Source organism: Schistocerca serialis, chromosome 8, assembly GCF_023864345.2.
Source record: "Schistocerca serialis cubense isolate TAMUIC-IGC-003099 chromosome 8, iqSchSeri2.2, whole genome shotgun sequence".
Classification (NCBI taxonomy): Eukaryota; Metazoa; Arthropoda; class Insecta; order Orthoptera; family Acrididae; genus Schistocerca; species Schistocerca serialis.
The window spans coordinates 481,664,164-481,686,940 of record NC_064645.1 but is presented as its reverse complement, the minus strand read 5'-3'; the positions used below and the strand labels follow the sequence as shown (position 1 = coordinate 481,686,940).

General features: G+C 45.3%; 1 protein-coding gene across 3 annotated transcripts in view; it reads right to left on the bottom strand.

Annotated features, from left to right (window-relative positions):
* Positions 1–22,777, bottom strand: part of LOC126416084 (transcription factor AP-4) — an 84,736-nt gene that overhangs the window by 59,397 nt on the left and 2,562 nt on the right. The window contains exons 1-2 of one of the 3 annotated variants that reach the window (XM_050083572.1): positions 14,237–14,259; positions 13,914–14,082 (exon numbers count right to left, since the gene is read on the bottom strand). In XM_050083572.1, coding sequence (XP_049939529.1) covers positions 13,914–14,082; positions 14,237–14,244 — 177 coding nt within the window. In that variant the 5' untranslated portion in view covers positions 14,245–14,259. Of the gene's footprint in view, positions 1–13,913; positions 14,177–14,236; positions 14,260–22,777 lie in introns of those variants that run through there. The other 2 variants (XM_050083573.1, XM_050083574.1) reach the window with 2 other exon arrangements.

Sequence of the window (22,777 nt, the reverse complement as noted above, 5' to 3'; positions counted from 1 at the left end):
GAAGTGTTTTCAAGCTGGTACGTTTAGTGAACCGAGGGAAATTATTTTATGTACTCATGTTTTCAGTCCACTGTATGTCTAATGTAAGAAGAATACTAATGCTCCTGCAATTTCTTTTGCTAAGTTCTGAAGTGGGCATTCTGCAGCTGACAACATGTTTCTCAGATTCTTCTCAATAATTTGCGTATGTTAATGACTATGCTTCTTTATTACAGGCTGCACGGACCAGTTCGATGGTGGCAGAAAGGGAAAGACAAATGATTTGCAATAGGAGAATGTCTGGGAAATCACACTGGTTTTCCAAACCAATTCTGGGTTGCTGGCAGCTTTACCTTTACTATAATATTTTAAAGAAATTATATTGTGTCTAGTGCACACATATTCTTTTATGGAGATAAAATCTGTGTTTACAGAACACAGACAAAATTTGCGATTTAAATGCTTGTTATATCTGTAGGCCTTAAGTTACCAACAAACTGTAAAAAGGACCTCACAGATACACGATCTCCTATACGATTTGAAAAGGCTGAACCCAGAATTGCCAAAATAGATTTAAACTGATAAGATCTAAAAACCTTGTACAAGTGCAACAACTGGGAAAGTATGGAGGACGCCACGATGCGAACGAGAATTGCACATATTGAGGGTAACCTTATCATCGTGCACTCCGTCGCAGGTTTCAGAACCGGTCATTTCCCTCTTTCGATGCATCCACGTGCTTTATTTCTCGAAGACAATTCTGTAATCCTAGTTTGCGTTATGAGGTCATCTTCAATAACATGTATACCGGCTGATTGGTGCTGTAAAATGTTGATGTTTTGATTCTGAAACCTCAAGAAGAATTTGCCGTACATTTGCAGCAGGCCTACGAAAAATCCACTGAACAGCTGTCTAAAGGAAATGATTAAGTTGCGATTTTGAGTTGAAGTCTGCACGAGCGATTGCTAGCGAGTACAGCTGCTTTAAGCAGCGTATTACAGCACATGCAAGGTCGTGCCCCGTGCGACCCGCAGCCCGCGGACCGGTCTGGCCGCGTGGCTGAGGAAGCAGAAGCCAGACAAGTACGGCGCACCGGCTTGGCCCCATTTCGCCGGCGCCGCACTTCCGCGAGCCGCCTCCGCGCGTCTGGTCTGGTGCAGCGCGGGCAATCGATGCAGCGGCGGCGGCAGCAGCGGTTGGCGTACTCGCGGCGCGGCGTGTTTGTAATTTTCGCGTGCGTCTGGGAGCGGCGCGCCGGCGGCGGCGGCGCCGGATCGATGTCGCCATGGCGACGGCCGGGGGCGGGGGGACACGTCACCCCCGGCCGGCGCTTTTATTGAAAAATCGAAGGCGAGTGGCGGCGGCGGGCGCGCCGACCCAGCCTGGCCACGGCCAACGCGCCCCGCAGCGCCCGCCACAGCTGGCGCGCGGCGTAACCCAAGTACCCGCCGCCTCTGGGGCACGACATCCGGCCGAGACAGAAACCGGGTGCCTATTATAATAAACGACACTGCCCGCGGCTCATCGCCTGTCCTCTTATCTGTTCGTATGGCGAGGCAACACACGCTTCCATTCGCTGTACACTACTGGTAATACCACACATTTTCAAACAGCCGACGAAAATCAAAGGTTATAGAGAATAAAACTCTAGTCGTGACTTGCTTCGATGGTCATTGTTTCAGCAATTAGCTCAACAACAAAGGAATAGTTTTCCTACATTTACATCCACATACCTCAGCCATCTTAGAGAATGCGGAGGCGGGGTACCTTAAACCACTATTAGTTGTTTACTTTCCTGTTCCACTACCAAATAGAGCGAGTGAACAACGACTGGCTACATTCCTCCGCACGAGCCCTATTTCTCTCACTTTACCTTCACGGTCCTTACACGAAATGTACAGTAAGCTTCAATTGCCTATTTTCTAAAAGTCTCAATCCTTGCCTCCTGGGATTGTAATTCCAGTTAACGAACCACTTCCGTAATCTAGCAGCCCGCCTCTGAATTGCTTTGATTTCTTCTTTTAATCTTCCCTCGTGCGGCCCAGCACTCGAGCAGTACTCTAGAATGGGTCGCACTTTTACTCTATACACGGTCTCCTTTATAAATGGGCTACACTTTCCTAAAATTATCTCAATAAAACGTGGTAGTGCATAAGCCATCGAGGACAACGTACTGGGTTTCGAGCCACTCGAATACCTGGGAACTTAATCCGTATGCTTGTGTTTTCATTAACAGTCTGCAATCTGACACTGTGTTAAACACTTTCCAGAACTCTAGGAATATGGACTTCCCTTGCCCTTCATCCATAGTTTGCTGTGTATTTTGTGAGAAAAGGACAAACTTTTTTGCGTGAGTGATGCTTTCCAAATTACGTGCCGATTCCTACACAAACTTTTCCATCTACAGGAAATTAATTGTATTCCAATTAAGAGTATATTCAAGAACTCTGCGACAAAAAATGTTAAGGACATTCGTTCGTAAATTTGCCAGTCTGTTCATTTGCCTCCTTGCATCTGGTAGTCACCTGGGCTTTTTTCCAGTTGCTTGGAACTTTTCACTGGGCCAGAGATTCGTGATAAATGCAATCCACGTAAGAGGCCACATACTGTATTCTCTGTACAACCAAATAGGCAACTTAGATGTTTTCTACCTCTTTCAGCTCCTTCTACATGCCAGGGACATCTAGCAATTACTTTGTTCAAGACTGATTCGTAATACCCCTGTAACTCCTGCAAAGGAGCAGTTTCAAATTCACGTCCTTATATGCACGAAGAGGGGCTATAATACTGTGTATTGTCACCAGCTGGTGGTGCTGCTTCCCACAGGTGGCATGCTGCCACAGTAATTGTTCCGGTGACTTGCAACTACACTGGTGGACATTCAGAATACTATATGGAAGCAGCAAAGCGCAACAAAACAGTGGACAGTGTGGTTTCTCTGAAGGATAGGAGTGACCACTTCTGATATCCGCAAGAGGTTAGTGACCATATGTGGGGAAACAGCGTCAAGTCCCAGATCCGCATCACGTCGGGCATCAGACTGGCAGGGACTGTGCGGACAAACGCAAAAGCACTGGGCGTCCAGCAACTGCACACAAACTAAGCAATGCCCAGTGTGTCGATGACTTGATAATGGAGCACAGGTGAGTCACGTGTGACGAATAAGGGAAGGCAACAGTTCTGTCATAGGGTACCTTCCAAATCGTCATGTGTGAGGATCTGAAGACGACGTTAGTGCGTGCATAATGGGTGCCCTACTTCCTCATCACGGAATAGAAACAGAAGTGTGTGAAGCAATGCCAACAGTTGGTGCACAAGTACAGTGCGGATCCAGCGGAGCTCTTTAAGGGTCAGTCACGGTCGATGAATTGTGGTTTCTCCACTAGAATCCAGAAAATAATGACCAGTCTATGGAATGGAGACATACTGGGTCCCAAGAAGTCATGGCTGGGACAATTCATACACAAACAAATGAAGACTGTTCTAGGACCAGGAAGGAGTACTGTTGATGGACTGGCTTCCTTCCAATATAATCTTCAACAATAATCAATGATGTAGTTCACTGCACCAACTCTGCCGACACATTGAACTGCCACGGCTTACGGAACTGTGGCGTTCTACTCCAATACGATAATGCGTGACCACATGCCAGTCGATAGAGACCATTGCCACCATGAGTGAAATAACATTTACAGAGGTGACACACCTTCCTTTTCGTGAATGTGGCTCCTAGTGACTGCACTATTCAACACATTGGATGAGGTCTTTTGGGGTAAAACATTCACCACCACCAATGAACTTCACGCAGTTGTACATCAGCGCCGCCAGGACACCCCCAAAGAATAGTATGACACACAAATACAGAAGCTGCCACTACGGTGCCAAAAATGCACACACACTGGCGGGGGAATACCTATAATATATTCTGAATTCGTTTATTCATTAAATGGTCTCTGTGAACACAAAATTTTTGTAGTGCCAATCATTTTTGAAAGCCACAGTTACCATGTCCTCCATAATGGAGCCTGTGCGATGGTTATGTTTGTACAATGCTTCTTTGTCAATGATTTAAATTTCGTGATTAAGAAAACTTCTTTCCTTCTGCTGTTTTCTACTGCAACACCAGACTGGTCAACAAGTGACTTGACAGAAGCCTGCTGCAATCGTCAAGATTATTGTAAAAAAATAATCTTACTACCAAATTCCGACTGACAATTCTATAGACCAATTTTAGATCTTCATGATGATTACCAACATGATTTTAATAAAATAATAGTAACAGTAATAATAATTATTGTTATTTTCACTGATACTCTCCAACAGCAAAGGACCAAGCCAGTTCACTATTGGTAGGAATACCTGCACCTATTCACATTAACAAGCTGGAGAGCAACTTTGACATGTCCCAGCTATCTCCACAGAAACAAAATCTTAAAGCCAACACGGGCTTGGTAATTGCCTCTCTTTCCTGTAATCTATAATATACAGATATTGGAACATGTAAGCACTCAAGAAGAAACTTTTCTGCAACTACGAAATAGCGCAAATGGTGAATGTGTGTCCTTAATATGAGACAGTGTCATTTGACGAAATGGGATTAAGTCCAGTAGTTATATGCTTCCTATTTAAACATAAATGCATTAAGTGCTTAATGGATATAGTTTAGAAACAAGAGGCGAAACGTTCGACAATATTATCCCATAAATCAAACAAAGACTTGAGATATATATATATATATATATATATATATATATATATATATATATATATATATAGGCAGAAGAAGTGGAAATCATAGGGATAGAAATTTAGCTACATGCAATCACATAACTAATAGAGGAGAAAACATTAGAGATGGGAGGTCTCTACTACAAGACCGTGCAGGAACTTATCAATCTAAAATTGACCTGTGGTAGTGCGGCTTGTGCTTCATACCAAAATAGAGCCACGGGGCCGCGAAACCGAACTAACACCTACTGCTAATTGGTGTGTTACACCACGGTGTCGGCTGCGAATGTTTGCTGCGTGTCAGCTGTAGGGCAAGACAGTATGAGCAGCGTGGATGACGTTACACGCTGAGTCAACGTCTCGCGGCATCTGGCAACTTGTATGTGCCCGCGGTGCGCGTGCTCTCCCAACACAGCGACGTCATGTCATCAGCTCATTTCGCAACCATGGAAACGAATGAAGTTAGTTCAGACACGGAATATAAGGAAAGGTCCATACGACTGCAAGTCGCAACATCTTGTAACATTCTTCAACTGTCAAGTGTTACGATTCCGGCTGCATATAGCTTATTCACGCTGAACACCACGAGGCCAAATTTTTGCAACAGAACTTCGTCACGCTCGCAGTCGTCAAAGTGGCCTCGTATTAAAAGACGGACCCCAGGTCATTAGCCACACGAATTAATAGTTATACTCAGAGAACCAACTACACGCTATCATTGTTTGAAGTGATTTAAGAGACAACGCCATGTACAGAAACCGACTACGTACCAACATGAATCGGATATTCCTGCAAATGACGTGCAAATTACTGAATTGTATATAAAGCTAGGAACACCGAGTCACATGGCAAATCTCGTAGTGACCTCAACACTCTTATTACCTCTCGCCGCCACGCCTACACCATTGCAACGTTTAATATCTATGGACTTTTAGTGGGACCATCAATACACGACAAAGTAATCATCGTCGCCACAGCTGGTTTGCTTTCCAGCCCGTTCGTTGGAACTTCACGCAAACGAGACGGAAGGATACCGCCTAGCGTCTCTTCCATGAAGTTTTGTTACAGACGGAGGAAGTAGACTGATCTAAAATTAAAGTACCTCAACCCATTACTGTACATATTATAATAAAGATAGACGTGGCCGCAGTGATCACGAATGAGCTGCGCTTATATCACATATGTTTACGTTGTAGATTAGTTTTGTTAACGTGAGCATATGTGAAATCATGGCCTTTGTGCTTTTAAATACCGTTCTTCAGTACAATTAGCGGCCTGACTCGCAATACATCATCTAGTAATTTCTTAGCAGCACAATTTATTTCCGCTATATGCTCAGCACCTATGTTAGTTAATAGTACAACGTTCTTGATAAGGAAATTACAGTGCTTAAACAGCCACTTTCTTCAGAGTCAGTCGCAGGGTGCACGCAGACAGGCGAGCGCCTCGTAATTTGGGGCAAGGGCCCGGGCGGTGCGGCAGCGCCGTAGTAAAAACTCCAGCAGGCAGTAGTAATGACGTCAGCAAAAAGAAACGTCGATTGTTCCGTCCATCAGGCGGGGAGCAGGCGCGGCGCTGTGAGTCCGCTGCCGCAGGAGTGGGGATACAGCAGAAGGGGGAAGGCGGGTGGCAGGCAGCCGGGTCTAATGGCGGCCGCCAGCTGACGACGCACGCGCGCCACGCCATGCCGCGCCACGCACGCACGCACGCACGCACGGCCCACGCCGCGCAGCGCCCTGCTCAAGCTTCGCCGGTCCGAGCAGCGCGGCACCCATTGAGGGGCACGTAGCATGTCCGCCCACACAGGTCGACTATGCACTGAATCCGCTACGCAACAGTGCTACTTAACTCGAGGAATGACAAGAAATGCGCATAAATCGTCGTAAAACAAAAATGGGCCATACTGCCCGATTACACCCTTGCGGGCTATTACTCACGTAACCACTACACAAATCAAGTTGTCGCGAAGGCAGATGTCATACAGATAACTGGGAAGAATTGGCTGTGAAACATACCCACAAAACACCTTCTTAGAAAACAAGCGCCCGACCAATTTTTGAAAAACGTATCGGCCAGTTGCCAACTTGGACTGGGGAGAGAGAGACAGTTTAAAGGGCTATTGCAATGACCTATAGTTTGCTCACCAATTGTCTAGTGGAAGACTGAACGAGAAAATGTTAATACATCACATAAAGATGCATCATATAATTTAGAGACCGTACATTTACAAACTCGTCGTCCTAACGACATCTGAACAGTGCGCAGAACCTGAAAAATCTGGAATTTCTGTGAGTCGTAGCGACAGTCTGCTGCCGTACGCCATCCGGGAATAGGGTGTAAAGCTTGTGCATTATGAGCTGCAAAATACAAATATGAATTTGAGTACGAATGAACACTATACAATTTAGCCACAAATGCGTATCTTCAGAATGGTTAGAAATGAACACAACTGCATTTAGAATGACTGTCGTGGATAAAGCAGCAACAGAAACACCGACTTGGGCAACAATAGTTACTCTAATATCACAAACGTACAACGGTTATAGTGACGAGACGTAGTCTAATACCTAATGCATTTTTAGTCAATTTGCAGCAAGGTATTTCCGACATACAATTCAGAGTTGTCATCATAGGTGTCATCTCTTTACGAAACGACATGCAGGCAGCCTTTGCGAGCCGCACTCGCCACAGCCTTCAACTAGCAAAGTATGAAGGTAGCATATGTGATGGTTTGAGCAATTGTCCTAATTCCTTACTAGATGGAACTTTCCTAAATGCTGGGAGAAAGTGTCGAACTTTTCTTGGTATCATAAACGACATGAAATACAAAAACCATACCCTCTGTGACGTTTCTGAAGAGGAAAAGGTGGATCTCGTTATCTGGAAGGTAATTAAATGGCTGTTTACTGATTATACTTCGGTAATCGATGCCTAGTTAAATTTATACTGATACGACCCCTTCTAGCGAAGTTTTTCATGGTGCGCACTGCCCAGTGTCTGCCAAATTTGCAAGCAGTTTTATTAACCGGCAGTGCTCAATTTGGAGAGCAAACGTATTACACCGGTATTTTAATGCAAACGTATTAAATGGTATTTTAATACAGCGACCAAACCATACGTCGTATATAGAAATGGAGGTTGGAAATATAAGGGAGATGCGTCACGCGTCGCCCTTGTTGCGGCCATACCACGGCAGGTAAACAACCGGGGGGTGAGTGAGGGAGGAGTGGAGGGGGTGCCGCCTGTAGATCGATGGATGGTGCGGAAGCTGCGGAAGGGTGGCCTGGCGTGCCCTGCCCTCGGCTGACCCGTGACCTTTATCCCGGCCTCCCGTCCACCCACATGCACGATACGCACTCGACGCTGACCAGCAAACCGCCGAAGGCCAAAAACTATGCGAACTGCCCACAATAAACCAATCAGTATTCTTCATATATGAGGTACAAGATTATCCAGCATATTCTTCCCATGCAGGTTTCATAAGCGGACACCAATTCAGTGTATCAATATGCACTTAGTTATACGAATTGTTAGCGTTTTCCGAGCTTCATTGTAAATGGCGACCTGAGTACCTAGTGTTGAGCACACAGTGTCGGGTGCACGGGGACGCAAGAACGATACAGATCGGCAATGCTGTAAAAGAGAATTTCGCGCCCAGCACTCCTCCAAAAATCAGAATTCTTTGTTAGGGCAAAGGTTCTTTGCAATTTAAAGGCGAGAAACCCGTGTAGCCGTGGTGAAACTTGTAAACAAATCCCAAAATAGCTCAGCGTAAATGATTCGCCGAACTTGCAATCCAACCCAGCACAACGTGCAAATATTTTCAATTTAATTATTTAGGTCAAACTAGTCACTGAGTAGAGTAACGAAAACATGCAAATAAAAATGACGATTGTACATGGTGCTTTATGACTGATGAGTGAGAAAATACACTTAAATGAACGTGCAGTTTTAGTCCGATTCTTTAATTTCAGTTGCGATGTTCTGCTGGTATATCAGGACCCGTGCACTCTTCCAGATTCTAACCAATCAACAAGCCTATCCCGCAATGTTGTGGAAATGGCTTTTTGTGACCTAAAGCTAGCCCTGCCAGTCGACTTTGGGTCTGGCAGGATCGAAATTATGTTCCATCAGTGTACTAGAATTCTAAATTTATGGAACGCACGAGATTTCTCTAGCAGCTAGGTGGCGTTATTTTTAAGTACGTCATTACGACGCATGAGGTGTACCGGAGAAATCACTGTATTACACATACGTGTTGATAATACCTCATTCAGAAATGCTCCCTCTCGAAACCTGGACAGCAAGCTACACCGCGATGCAGAGCGCCTCTCTTGCAGAGTCTGCCACTTGAGTTTGCTAAAAATCTCCGTAACGCTATCACGCTTACCAAGTAAACCTGTGACGAAACGAGCCGCTCTTCTTTTGATCTTCTCTAATCTCTTCTATCAACCCGACCTGGTACGGATCCAACACCGATGAGCAATACGTAAGTATAGGTCGAACGAGTGTTTTGTAAGCCACCTCCTTTGTTGATGGACTACATTTTCTAAGGACTCTCCCAATGAATCTCAACCTGGCACTCACCTTACCAATAAGTATTTTATATGTTCACTCCACTTCAAATCGTTCCGTAAGCGTACTCCCAGATATTTTACAGAAGTAACTGCTACCAGTGTTTGTTCCGCTATCATATAATCATACAATAAAGGATCCTTCTTTCTATGTATTCGCAATACATTACATTTGTATATGTTAAGAGTCAGTTGCCACTCCCTGCACCAAGTGCTTATCCGCTGCAGATCTTCCTGCATTTCGTTACAATTTTCTAATGCTGCAACTTCTCTGTATACTACAGCATCATCCGCGAAAAGCCGCACGGAACTTCCGACACTATCTACTAGGTCATTTGTATATATTGTGAAAAGCAATGGTCCCATGACACTCCCCTGTGGCACGCCAGAGGTTACTTTAACGTCTGTAGACGTCTCTCCATTGAGAACAACATGCTGTGTTCCGTTTACCAAAAACTCTTCAAGCCACACAGCTGGTCTGATATTCCGTAGGCTCTTAGTTTATCAGGTGTCAGTGCGGAACTGTATCGAACACCTTCCGGAAGTCAAGGAAAATGGCATCCACCTGGAAGCCTGTATCTAATATTTTCTGGGTCTCATGAACAATTAAAGCGAGTTGGGTCTCACACGATCGCTGTTTCCGGAATCCACGTTGGTTCCTACAGAGTAGATTCTCGGCTCAAAACCCGAAAATAGCCAGTTAACCTGAGATTAAACGAACAATACCTTACTTCATAATTTCGCAAAGGTTTTAAATATATTCAATAGATACTGGCTAGAGTTTCATCAAAAAGACGTTTTGGAGCAACTACAATAAATTATGGATGTCTGCATATGACGTGTTTAGAAAACTACACGTCAAGTTGAGCTGCTTCGTGAACGACAGTGTTAGTGCATTCTATTACACTTCGAGTTTTCGCTGCACTGATAAAATCGAAGGAATGCAATGCAAGGAGCGGTTCGAATCTTGTTGACAACTATTCTGCAATGCTATAAAGAAAATCTTTACTAAAATACTATCCAACAGATTTCAGTTCACATTGCAGACATGGCGACAAAGGTAACTCATACCGTGTAACCTAAACATCTAATAACTTACAAACAACGAACGAATGGAGGGACTGTTAGCTGGGCAGGAGTTAGAGCGGTGAGGGCAAGGAGAGTGTTTACGACGCACAAGCCAAGTGGGTCGACAGGTGCGCTCATTCAGCACCTGCCAAAAACAATACGTGTCTAGTCGTTTTCGCCGCCAAGGCCGACGAGCACGATCAGTAGATGAGGCCACGTGCCTTTCTTTTTCATGTACCAACACAACCGATGTCATCAGTAGCGTTCTCAGATTACTACTACTACTACTACTACTACCACCACCACCACCAGTAGTAGTAGTAGTAGTAGTAGAAACTTGCGTTATGCAAATTGAACCCACTTACAGGTACCCCTCCCCCTCACATTATCTATTACCTAAAAAACACTCTCGTGCGACGGATTAACTTAGCTTTACCGCTCCATCATCCACTACTACCCATTCGATTTAGAATTTTCTCATTGAAGAAATCGCGCTCAGACAGTCTTATTTCGCTAGCATCAAGAACGTACTAGGGTACTCCGCACAAAAGGTACACTCTTACGTAGCTTCTAACTTCAGGCGATTTCTCTTCATTTACATGGTTGTCAGTCCCAGGGCGCGACCTTCCACTCATCTGTGACCAGTAACCTAGCAACCATTTACTTGGAATATAATTAAATAGCTAATGCGAGAAATACAATAAAAGTACCCTTCACGTATAGTCGAGGGTGACAATGTACCAGGTAAATGTTTCTAGCGGCAGACTGGCTGGCGCAGCGCTGCGCGACACGCCCCCGCAGGCCTACGTGTCGTGGGCCACGGCGAGCCTATCCTTGACACGGAGGGGCGGAGGCAGGTGCCCGTTCCTCAATTAGAGAACTCGCACTCAGCCAACCGACCTAGTAGCACACTTGCTGTGATCACCTAGGCGACAAAAATTCCGACGACACCGCCTTGCTACCCGAAACAGCTTCTCGGTTATCACCCACGGTGGCTCATGTCTTCGTCAGAATTCTACATCGCCGCCAAACCAAACGCTACTTCGTTCGACGTAAACTATGAGGGTGTAACGCTATCTTAAAGACGTGATAATTTTATTAACAAAGACCAAGGCACTTTCATATTGCGAGGGAGTGTACGCCGCAATCTTGCATCTTCGGTGTAATCGCCAGGGTCTGAAGTTTTCTCCGCCCTTTCGTAACATGTATTGAAAATATTGGCGGCGGTCTGAGTATCTTCACAATGCTGCGGTTGCTGAAATTCTATTATATTCAAGGCCTTGGTGCTGTTCATCGAATCACTGGTCAATTACTGGCGTTAAGGTAGCTGTTCATCGAATCACTGGTCAATTACCGGCGTTAGGGTAGTCATATGTCTACACAGGTTGACCGAAGAGGAAGTGTCAATATTCAGGGATATGACACGAACTATGCCCCGAAGCAAGGAAGTCTAGAAACCAGAGGCTCTAAAATTTATACCTTAAGAGCTATGAGCCATAAATCTTCGATACTGTGAATTAAATCTCTTCTACTACAAGCTCTTTGCATCCATACTTTGGGATAACGTAGTATACGTCAAAAGAAAGAAAAAGTCAAGTATGGGCTCTAAAATGCATACCATGAGAGCGATTTTTATTTTAAATTTTATTCTATTGGCTTTAAGTACGCGCCAATGCAGCCATCCCAACAGTGCCACGCCAATTATGGCGATACGGACGTAAGGACAACACAACAACCAGTGCTTAGGAGATATGAGCGCTTGTTCAGTAGAAGAGTGCGTATCACAGTATCTAAGATAAATGCTCACAGCTCTTATGGCATGCATTTTCAGAGTCCATGTTTACACAACATTTTTGCTTGCAATGAACATTCCTAACATATCGCTGTGTAATTACCTTCCATAATGGGATATCCTGTATACGCTATTACGATGGCTGAATAAGTAACGACAGGTATGCTGCTCAGGCCGGTATTTCATGTTTGTCAAAATTGATACGCCAAATATTTATGTCAAGGAAATTTGATCGTGTAACAGGCAACTTTGTGAAATCTCGACCGTCGTCAAATAAATATGATCAAACCTAGAGCCTCGCCGTAGATTGGACCATAGAAGTCGTTCGTCTTCTGTTCACTGCAATGTGAAATGTAACCGCTTGGAGTGCTGGTGTCGCTGCAGCTATCTGGCATTCTGTAGTGTATTTGTAAACATGCTTCAAAATCGCTGTGATCATTTTTTTTTTTTTTGAACAAAACCACTCCGATTAGGGAGGGGTGAAGGGTGGGGGTGGGGGGGGGGGGGGGGTGAGCAAGAAACACAGTGCATGCTATGAATTGTGTGTTGATGAGCAGGTGGAATTTGCTGCAAGCGACATCTGTCCAAAATCACAACTACAGCCATCCACCACTAGATCTGGATACATCCAGGCAGCTTTTCAGCAAGCGGGAATAGAGGATGTGCTCACACACGAAAATAAAAAAATCTTTCTTACCTTTGCATTCTACTTTGTCGATTTTTGAACTCTGGGTGCCACAAGTTCAAAAGTACATCATTTTCCTGCTTTTTTAAAATTGTGCCGTTGTTGGAACACCAATTCCAGTTATTAAATTATTCAAAAAATAAAAAGTTGTTATTGCTCATACTCTCCTGTATCAAGAAATCCCAGTGTCACAGTTTGCCTGTCTTCCACGGGTATAGCATTTCTCGAGAGAGAGTATTCTGTTTTGTAATATGAGAAGCCCCTTGACGGAACTAATACTGAAATACACTTTCATCAATTGGTAAGTTGACTTGACGTCCTCCACTTGCAGCTCGCGTAAAAAATTTTGCTGAATGATTTTATCATCTCGACGTAATAATGGTTCAAATGGCTCTGAGCACTATGCGACTTAACTTCTGAGGTCATCAGTCGCCTAGAACTTCGAACTAATTAAACCTAACTAACCTAAGGACATCACACACATCCATGCCCGAGGCAGGATTCGAACCTGCGACCGTAGCGGTCGCTCGGTTCCAGACTGTAGCGCCCAGAACCGCACGGCCACTCCGGCCGGCTCGACGTAATACCTATGGCTTAAAGTGTTTCCTTTTTCCGCTGCTTTTATTCCAATTACACGCACAATGCAACTGTGGTACTACTAACCCCTGTGCACAATAAGTTGTTACCCGCTATCTTGAAATTTGACGAAAAATATGACGACAGTGTAATACCTCTGTTCCGCGCCACATCAAAGACCTTTGTCAAAGAAATATGATGGTGTAATACCGGCCTTGACAATACCAAAGTTTGTGAAGGTCATAGCCGCAGCGTCCCTGGGAACAGCATGCTGTGGTGCCTAAACTATGTTGAAAGGTCCCCTTTGTCGGTCGGAGAAAAGATTCACCAACCCCGCTCTGTGACAGTGTCCAGTTAACGTAGTTCCCTAGGGCTTTCACAACCTCACAGTTACGACGACTTTCTTCGCACTAAAGAACCAGTTTTTGAGTTCCGTCAACAGCCAGTAATCCCTCTATACCCAGAATTCCAGCGTGGCCCCCACATCCCCCCGGCTCGGCGCAGTACTCACCTTGGACAGCTTCTCGCCCTCGTGGTGCGGCAGCAACGTGCGCAGCGACTGGAAGCCGGCGTTGATGCTCTGCATGCGGCGGCGCTCGTTCGAGTTGGCGATCTCGCGCCGAATGCGCTTCTCCTGCTCCATGTGGCTGGTACAGGGGGACGACGCCCGCTCGCTCAGCCTGCAAACAGCCGCCACCTCAGCGCCCGGCTCCACTCCGGGATTCTACTCGGCGCCTGATGCACCTCCGTGCTCAGAGCGCCGCACCACTGCCTCTGTAAACAGTGGGGCTACTAACTTAACCAACTCATTACCGTTTCACTAACTAAACCTACTCATTCATTTCGTCGGCAAAAACGTAATGATCCGCGAGATAAATTGTGGCGACATTTCCCGACACGATGCGTAAAACCACGCGTTTAACATATTCCCCAGCCACGCCCGTATCCTCCTGCGGCCAAGGCAGCTGTCTCCGGCCTGGAGATAATGCGCCAGTCCTCCCGTAATCCTCCCAAATGGATTGTGGAGGCGGCCTCAAGAGAGAGAATTTTCTCAAAGTATCAGGTGTTTCACAGTACCAGTTTCGGAATGAAATTTTTGAAACTACCTGACACAGCATTTTACAGTCTAGTGTCATCAGCACCAGCGGAAAATTACCTACTTGCAGCTACCGAATTTGAATGGTCAAAGGATCTGAACGCTGAAAAAACTTTCGCGGACCTCTTGAGAGAAATCTTTCGGCTGTAATCCTGGGTGTTGGAAGTCGTCGGCTCTCTGCTTAGCTGGTGCTGATTCGAGAGTAGTGAGGTGTTGATTTCTGGTTCAGACATTTAGTGATGTACCTTGATCCACGAAGCATTTCCACCAATACGGTAAACAGAATTAGTAAGTGCTTATTCTTTAGAATTCCCATTCCGGACTGTCTATGTGAGTGCTGGCTCTCACTGAGTGCGCACATGTTAAATTGGCACAGGCCATAAATTCCATTCGCTTCTGTCGAAATCTGACAGTGATACATCGTGCCCTACTGACGCTTGTATTCGTGTTTTGGTGGTTGTGTGGAGTATCGGCGGAAGATGCTACGAGTCAGCTGGAGGCGGTGTGTTAACTGCCTGCTGTGTGCATTTTCCATTCCAAAGGTCTAATCTCGGAATCCTTATGAAAGTAGTTAAGTAACTACAGTACATTCAATTACAAATTCTGGAGTTGCGGGAACTCAACTCTTGTCTCGTGGACCGAAACGAAGTTGGCGCCCATATTACACTGATTTTAAGAATTCAGCAAATGGGATACACCCATTTCATTGAGGTCACGTGGCATACTGTGGAATCCCTCTGAGCAGATGTCGCCCTCGTTGCTGCCTGTGGAAAATTATCAAACGCACGTTATGAAATGCGTGGGAATTTCATGTGAACTACAGATTGCCGTCTGGCGGTGTCTGCGACGCAATGCAATACAGAGACTACCAGACAGCGAGACGTACCCACAATCTGTGTTTGGCTCAAGGCCACTGGAAAAGGGACGGTTATTCAAACCAATGAGAAGTTAGCATCCTATGGCATAAAACCTTAGCCCCGATGGAAATTCTAACACGCCTGCACCTCGACTTCGAGAGCAGAATGATGGATCCCACTTCGGAAGATGCGAACAACAGCTCGTCACGGGCGAGGTCCGAAGCTCGGGTATAGGTACAGGACTTCGCAGGCTTCTTAAAGGCAACCGAAGCTCGGCAACAAACTGCGCTTGTGCTATTTAAATAAATAATTTCGACCACAGTCTTCAACAAATATGAATTTTTATTCGGGTGTACCACACAATCATAATGTATGTAAATACAACGCAACTTGCTCTGATCAAATGCATTATCAACACACGCTATAGGGACTGTCAGGGTACCATATTTTATGTTGCGAGACAGTGTCAACAGAAGCTTCATTGATTGGCAACAGGTGTTTTCGCCGATAAAACGCTATGCTTCAAGACAAAATTGTCGCCATAACACTTCGTTGATAAAAACCATGCTGCTAGTGAAGAAAATGGTCAAATCCTGTTCTCGCGTTGAATTACCGGGCTGTGACATGCACTGCAGTTAATTTCCTTCTTAGGAAATGTTGGCGTTTTTCGTTTCCTACTGTACCAATTCAAGCTAAGTGGTACTTCTGGCGCCAATACGAAACAATTTTGGTTGTACCAGCGACGAATCCCATGCTATTTACTGTAAGAGGGTGTGCTGAAAAGTTAATACCTCCGAATTTATGTGAAAACTCTTCTTAATTAGAAGTGTTCGTCCAATTCTGGAGCACAGTGCTTCAGTACGACAATGCTAGACCACAGACGAGCACTGCGGGAACTGCAACAATCCGACGCCTTGGGCTCACTGTCACCGAGCATTAGGGCCGTTGCTAAGGGGTTTTGCCGCACTAGACGAGAACTGAAAAATGACACCCCCCCTCCTTTTACATCATTGGTTTCCTCGATGGTCCCTTCCCCACTCATCACCACCAACATGCAACGGATCAATAATGAGAATCTCGTTTTATAACAGTAATCATCAAAGAGTGACCGGAAGTCCTCATTGTCTCGGGACTGTCCTCAGTTTTCATGCCTTTTCCTCAGCCCCTTTAAAATTAACTGAGAACAACAAATGTCCTGATTTCTTATTGTTGTCCTCAATTTCTGGAATTTCCCGAAACAACAAATAGATATCCTGTTTTTTTTCTCATTTGCTGAATCTTTTCGCTGTTTGATTTGAAATAAACCTTTTCCGCACCAGACGGCCGCCTAGTCTCACCTAATGGTAGAAGTGGCCCTGCCGTCGACTTTCATCTGTTTCCAAAATTTACAGAAATCCTTCGACGGCTGAACTCTAGATAGCGATAAAGCGGTGCAAGCAGAGGCGAGGTTGTGGCTCCGTCAACAAAGTCAAACATTCTGCAGTGACTGTGTCAATAAATTGGTCTGTCGCTGGGAGACAGGTGTTCGTCGTCAGGGTGATTATGTTGAGAAATAAATATGGAGATATGAAGAATAAAGATGTGGAATGTTAGTATAGTTTTATCAAGAGAGCTTTAAAGAGTTTTCACATAAAGAAATCGTTGGCATTTTTCAGCACGCCCTCGTAATAGTTATGTTGTCTCTTTAAGACAAGCGGTCAATCAGTCTGTGATGTGCGGAAATGTGCTTGTCGCTAGGGCCTCCCGTCCGGTCGACTGGCCGCTCGGTGCAAGTGTGCTCAGGTGACGCCACTATGGGGAACTGCGTATCGCTAAGGATGAAATAATGATGAAGAGAGCATAACATCCAGTACCCGATCGGAGAAAATCGGCGACCCGGCAGGGAATTGAAGCCGTGCCTCTCGCACGGCATTCTGCCGCGCTGACCACTCAGCTATGGAGGCGAACTGTCCAAACGGCATTATGGAGTTCTTTGGGACACTATTTCACGTGGTCCGACACACATTACTGTTGGATGAATAAGTCCACAAATGCCAAATATTCTCCCTGAAGTAAGATACCTTTCGCCTCGAGAACGAAACAACGACACGCCTACAAATAGTCATCTGAGCAGAAGAGCAGGGTCAGTGCCGCTCGTGTGTTCAAGCCGCCACACCCCGCGTCAGGCACGGCCCATCATTCCCAGGGCGGCAGCGTCCGGCACGGGGGCGGGCTGGGAGCTTTCTCTGGGGAAAGCGGAGACGCGGCGGCGGGCTGGCGTTACGTAAAACGGCGCGGCCGTGCGGTGAGTCAGGCGCGCGCGGGCGCCGTATTTATAGCCAGCGCTTGGCCGCGCCGCCGGCCACAAGGCCGTCTGGCCGCCATGTTGCGGCTGCCGCTTATCTCGGCCCCGCGCGTCCCACGCGTACGAGCTACTCCTACCCGCGCCTTCACTCGCGCCGTGGGCAACGGACGGTTCCGGCAAACCTCACACTTGTCTCCATACTCAAGTTTGATCTAGGAATCTAAATCATGTATGAAGCAGTCCAAATGGCAAAATGATGCCAATAACTAAATCTCCGATGAATCTCACCGTCGAATCGCCACACGATTTTTCCGCCGCAGCTTTTATCATCTGCAACGATCGAAATAATGTTCGCACCATTGTTATCAGTACGAGAATGTGCAGGAGCTTTATTCCTCGAAGATAAAGTCCACACGTATCTGGTGAACAACTGGCCTGGATGTCATTTACCAACAAAGATTAATGTTTCTCAGATGTCTTTGTCTTACCTTAGTGACTTATTATCTGTGAACCACAAAGGGAACGTTTCGTTGCGAAGCATTTACCAGTCAAACTTTTGGGTGAAGCAGATTATAACCTGTAGCAAACTGTCATCAAAATAAAATGACCCTGAACATTAAAGTACGAGAAGAAAAAGCTTTAATTAGTATGCAGGAGAGCTTCTCTTCGGCGAAAACGTTGGAATCTGTAACCACTGATGTCTACGTATCGCCATCGCCTGTACACGATTTCTCAAACTATTCACGAACAGTTGTAAACACTTCTCGTGGCAGTTTTATTTTGGGTACCTTGTATTGTACGCGCAAAGTTGACACTCGGCGCGGTGGTTGATGGGAGCAACTGCAGAGGCATTTCCCATTTACAGCCGCTCCCATTGACCAGCACGCCGAGTGTCAACTTATGTTTGCGTGATTCATACGCATTTACTGCGAGCTTATATCCAGTTACACGAACTCTAACATAAAAACACAAATTACTCTTCATTTTTGTCCTCCATGTCATCACAAATTCTTTCTCTAATAGTTCAAAATATGATAAGTTACGATAAAGGTCGCGACCGATGTCTAGAAACTTAAAAGGACACTTTCCTGCCTAAGTCAACATTTTGTTCGGTACGACGCCTTTAGGGAACAATCTGTAACCAGGTTCCTATTGCCCTCTACGTCGTCTGATTCAGTTTGCCACCAATGTGTTTTTTTTGGTTATTGGTGGGTGGGCCAGTGACAAAACATCGCAGCGGCAACGAATCCAATCACACAAAATAATGTGTGATTAGTAGAGGGGAGCCTGATGGCAGTACGCTACCGCAATTCGCCGAGCCAAATTAAATACCGATATTGAAACGCAAGTGATGTTAAAAAGTGTCAATTAAATTTGAGAGACAGTAACAGACTTCATCTAGTTCCATTTAAAATGTCCACATTTCAAGCGAAATATTGTCGCCTACTTAATCTGTTAAGTTTTCGCAGAATGTTATGACCAGTAGTTATAACGCGTATCATCGTAACGACGTAGAAGAAAAATCACCTCCACTGAAATTCTACGCACGGAAATTTTTAGTCTGTTCTCAATGGTGTGTGTGTGTGTGTGTGTGTGTGTGTGTGTGTGTGTGTGCGTGTGTGCGCGCGCGCGCGCACGCCCCTATGGTCGTATTTTCGGATCACAGCTGTTAACCACCTTGGTCAGGAATTCACCGAAGGGCCGAATGTTAGGCTGGGACGTGCTTGGGGCAAGCACTAGTGCGCATACCGATATTTCTCCCCTTCTGCGCTTTCCTGTCAAGCACTCGGACAGAGGTGTCTCTGGATTCTCGAGCCGTGGCGCAGGTGCTTCCGCGCACCTGCCGCGGCAAACGCCCTACCGGGCCCGCGACGCGACGCCGCAGCCACGAGGCGCTGCCTCGAGGCCGCAACGACGCGTCCTCGACACACATTCGGCCGTCTCCGCCTTCCCTACGGTCTGTCAGACACTCGAATATTTCAACTATCGCCGTCTTAATACGTGCCCGCGGTAAGTAAGGCACCGTTCAGGCCTCACATTTTAAGGGCAGGTCTTCACTACGAGAAGTTAACTTACTTCCACGAAACCAGCTTTCAGATGTCGCCGCAATCGTGAACTGAAAAGGCGAGAGATCAATTTGTAAACCTTAGTCTCCACCTATCAAAGTTGGTACTAGAAACAACATTCCGCTGTTTTCTCCCTCGCTCTGAAATGCTGTCTTAGGCCATGCGAACGACAGCTACCAGAAACTACCACGCAGCCCCATGATGGTGATAGTGAGCTCGTATTTTAGTTGACGAGATTATGCTTATTGACAAATTATTTGGACCCACCGATGATACGCACGGTGTCCCAGCAGGAATGGCCAATATTCAGTAATACGCTAGGACGATCATCATCATCATAAGAAGAAGAATACGGAGAAGTAGTAGTGGTCTCGTAAACCTGGACTCTGAAACGCATACCTCAAGAACTATGAACACTTGTTCGTCGTCGCTACAATGAATCATCTCTTCTAATGCAGAAGTGTTCGTGGCTCGTAAAAGAGTGCATTTTAGACCTCACGTATACGTGACTATGCTTCGAATGATCGATCCCGTCATATCCCTGAAAACTGACTATTCATCCTGGGACACCGCGTATAAAGCAGTTCCTTAATATATTACTTGGTTGGTCCTAATGGTACCAACTTTTAACTGTAAAATGATCACGCAACAGTAATTCTGCTTCAACACCAGTGGCTTTCTTTGAGCCAAGTGCTGTTTGAGGAGGCAGTCTGTCATCCTCCTGAGTAGTAGCTGTGCACTTTTACCAATGTCTTATTGCTATATGTACTTAGTATTGGAACACCAAAATAAACTTTCTGTACTGGCAGGGTTGTTGATGGGTACTGCAGCAACAGTGCATTCCATGCTGCGCACATCCAATGAAAATTTTTGTGCCTTTCACTATTCTGACACTATTCGATGGAGTAATGATCATGACTTTGGATAAAAACATACAAGTCTTGTATTTACATAGATACCGGTTCTCTCAAACGAAATCGCTGCATCAGTTCCTCAGAAACACACAGTAACCGTCAAAGTGACAGTTTATTGACAAATTCACCCTATGTTTACCGTCTTCTCACTTACAGGATCTTTTTATCCACTTGTGAGGTGGCTGCGGGCAGAGCGACGGGGCACGGTTTTAAACTCAGACTGTGGCACTAGGTTGAGGCTCTTTAGAAGGTGCCTTTTCATTTCATTATAGTCAGGTGGTGCATATTTCTAATGTCACGTACGATATGTGCTAGTTCAACTCTGTGGTACAGTTGTCCACTACAGTGTACAGCTGTTGATGTCCCTTCTTTGGCGTTTTTTATCAGTTCTGACGCTGCAAATGTACGCAAAAGTAGACCTATAAGAAACATTCACGTGTGCCCACAACCAATTGTATACAAACATATCCAACTATACGCATTACCAATCACAGCGAATCTAGCAAAATAAAGATGGATACTGCATTATTTACTAAATATTTGCCTATGTTTCTATGGCCGGGATTTCGACTTCTTTTTCAGATCGACATGCAATACCCGTTGTCTCATCAACGGTTCTCTCTTCAATCGGACAAGTGGCCAAATGACTGGTACTTGAAGCGAGATCACTTGAACGACGAAGAGCTGCTACCGGGAAACAAACTGCCATACGACAAAATGTGGGGTAACGTTGCGATTTTCCTGCCTTCCTCCGAATTTTAAAAAGATTTATCCAACCGGCTATAGAGGCCTACCATTTTCGAGGGGATTCTGATCCACTGTGCAACGGCATTTACAGACAGATCTGAAAAACCATAAGCAACAAAAGATATTAGAACTGATTTGGGATCGAAGTCCGGACCTTCAGATTTGCAGTCTTACACTGACCAGCGTGCCATGCATCAGTTCGTTTCCCACTTCGTCTTCGTAACAAATATAGGTGAAAACCTCGAATTTCGTGAAGCTCATATTTAACTTGGCACATGACATCTACGTCGGTAGCGAAAGCCCATTATGCACGTAGCCTGTATAATCGTCGGAAGTTAAGCTGCACGACCACAAAGTATTTAACCAATTGAGCATACATCACCGTCAGCAGTATAGGATGCTGATATGTACACTCACACACAGCAATCTATACGTACGTAGTCATTACCTCGCCTTTACCAAAAGCAGGCCGACGATTAGTATAGGACTATCTACGAGTAACTACGTTTGTTGAGGGACGCCATCAGAGAATGGCACACAGTTCGATGACAGCTACGAGAATGACCCCGTGCCCCCCGAATGTCAGCGTCTTCGTAAGGGAAGTATGGGTGCACGGCGAAACTGAAGAAACCCAAATGGCACATGCCGACGTAGGACTGCACTAATAACTGTAAAACTGGGAGAGCACTGGTTTGGGTAATTATTTTCCGTTGCAGTATGAAAGTTTCACGAAAATGAACACTCCTCTATGCCTAACATCAATACGTCCAAGAACGACGGCGAGTCTTCGAGATATAAAAATTGATATGTATTCTGGGTGGCTACTGAAATTAGAAGAAAAAAATTCCCTTCGAGTTCCATGTGTGGTGAGGACGATGTTACAAGAAGCTCATGCAAAATTAATGGTGAGCGAGTCGTGGTGGTGGTTTGAGCGTCTAAATAGTGATGACTTCTTTCCTCTCGGCTGTCGTACAGCCAACGTTTTTAACCGCCGACGATTAATTTTCGAATGATTAAAACTTTTAAATATTAAATTCTTTCAAAATTTGCAATTTCTAAAGCTAAATTAAATTCCAATTTGAGGTTAAAAACACGGGATTCCTTGACATCTGATTTTTCCATGTGAAATTTAAGTCCCCGATAATACCGGGTTTTCCAGAAAGCCAACCTGGTATTATTTTCTATTTTTAACGACGAAATTTCTAATGAATAAATTTGGGGACTAGGATTGGATACAAAACTTCAAACCCAATTATTTAGAATTTAGCTCCCGGATTCGCACACGGTAGGTCCCATTGCAAATGCTTACGCCGCAGTGACAGCCATATACTGTCTCTGAAAGCACAGCGGAACAACACGCCTTACGATCAAATCCCACTAACATTTTGCTGCACCCACTGGAATGGACGGC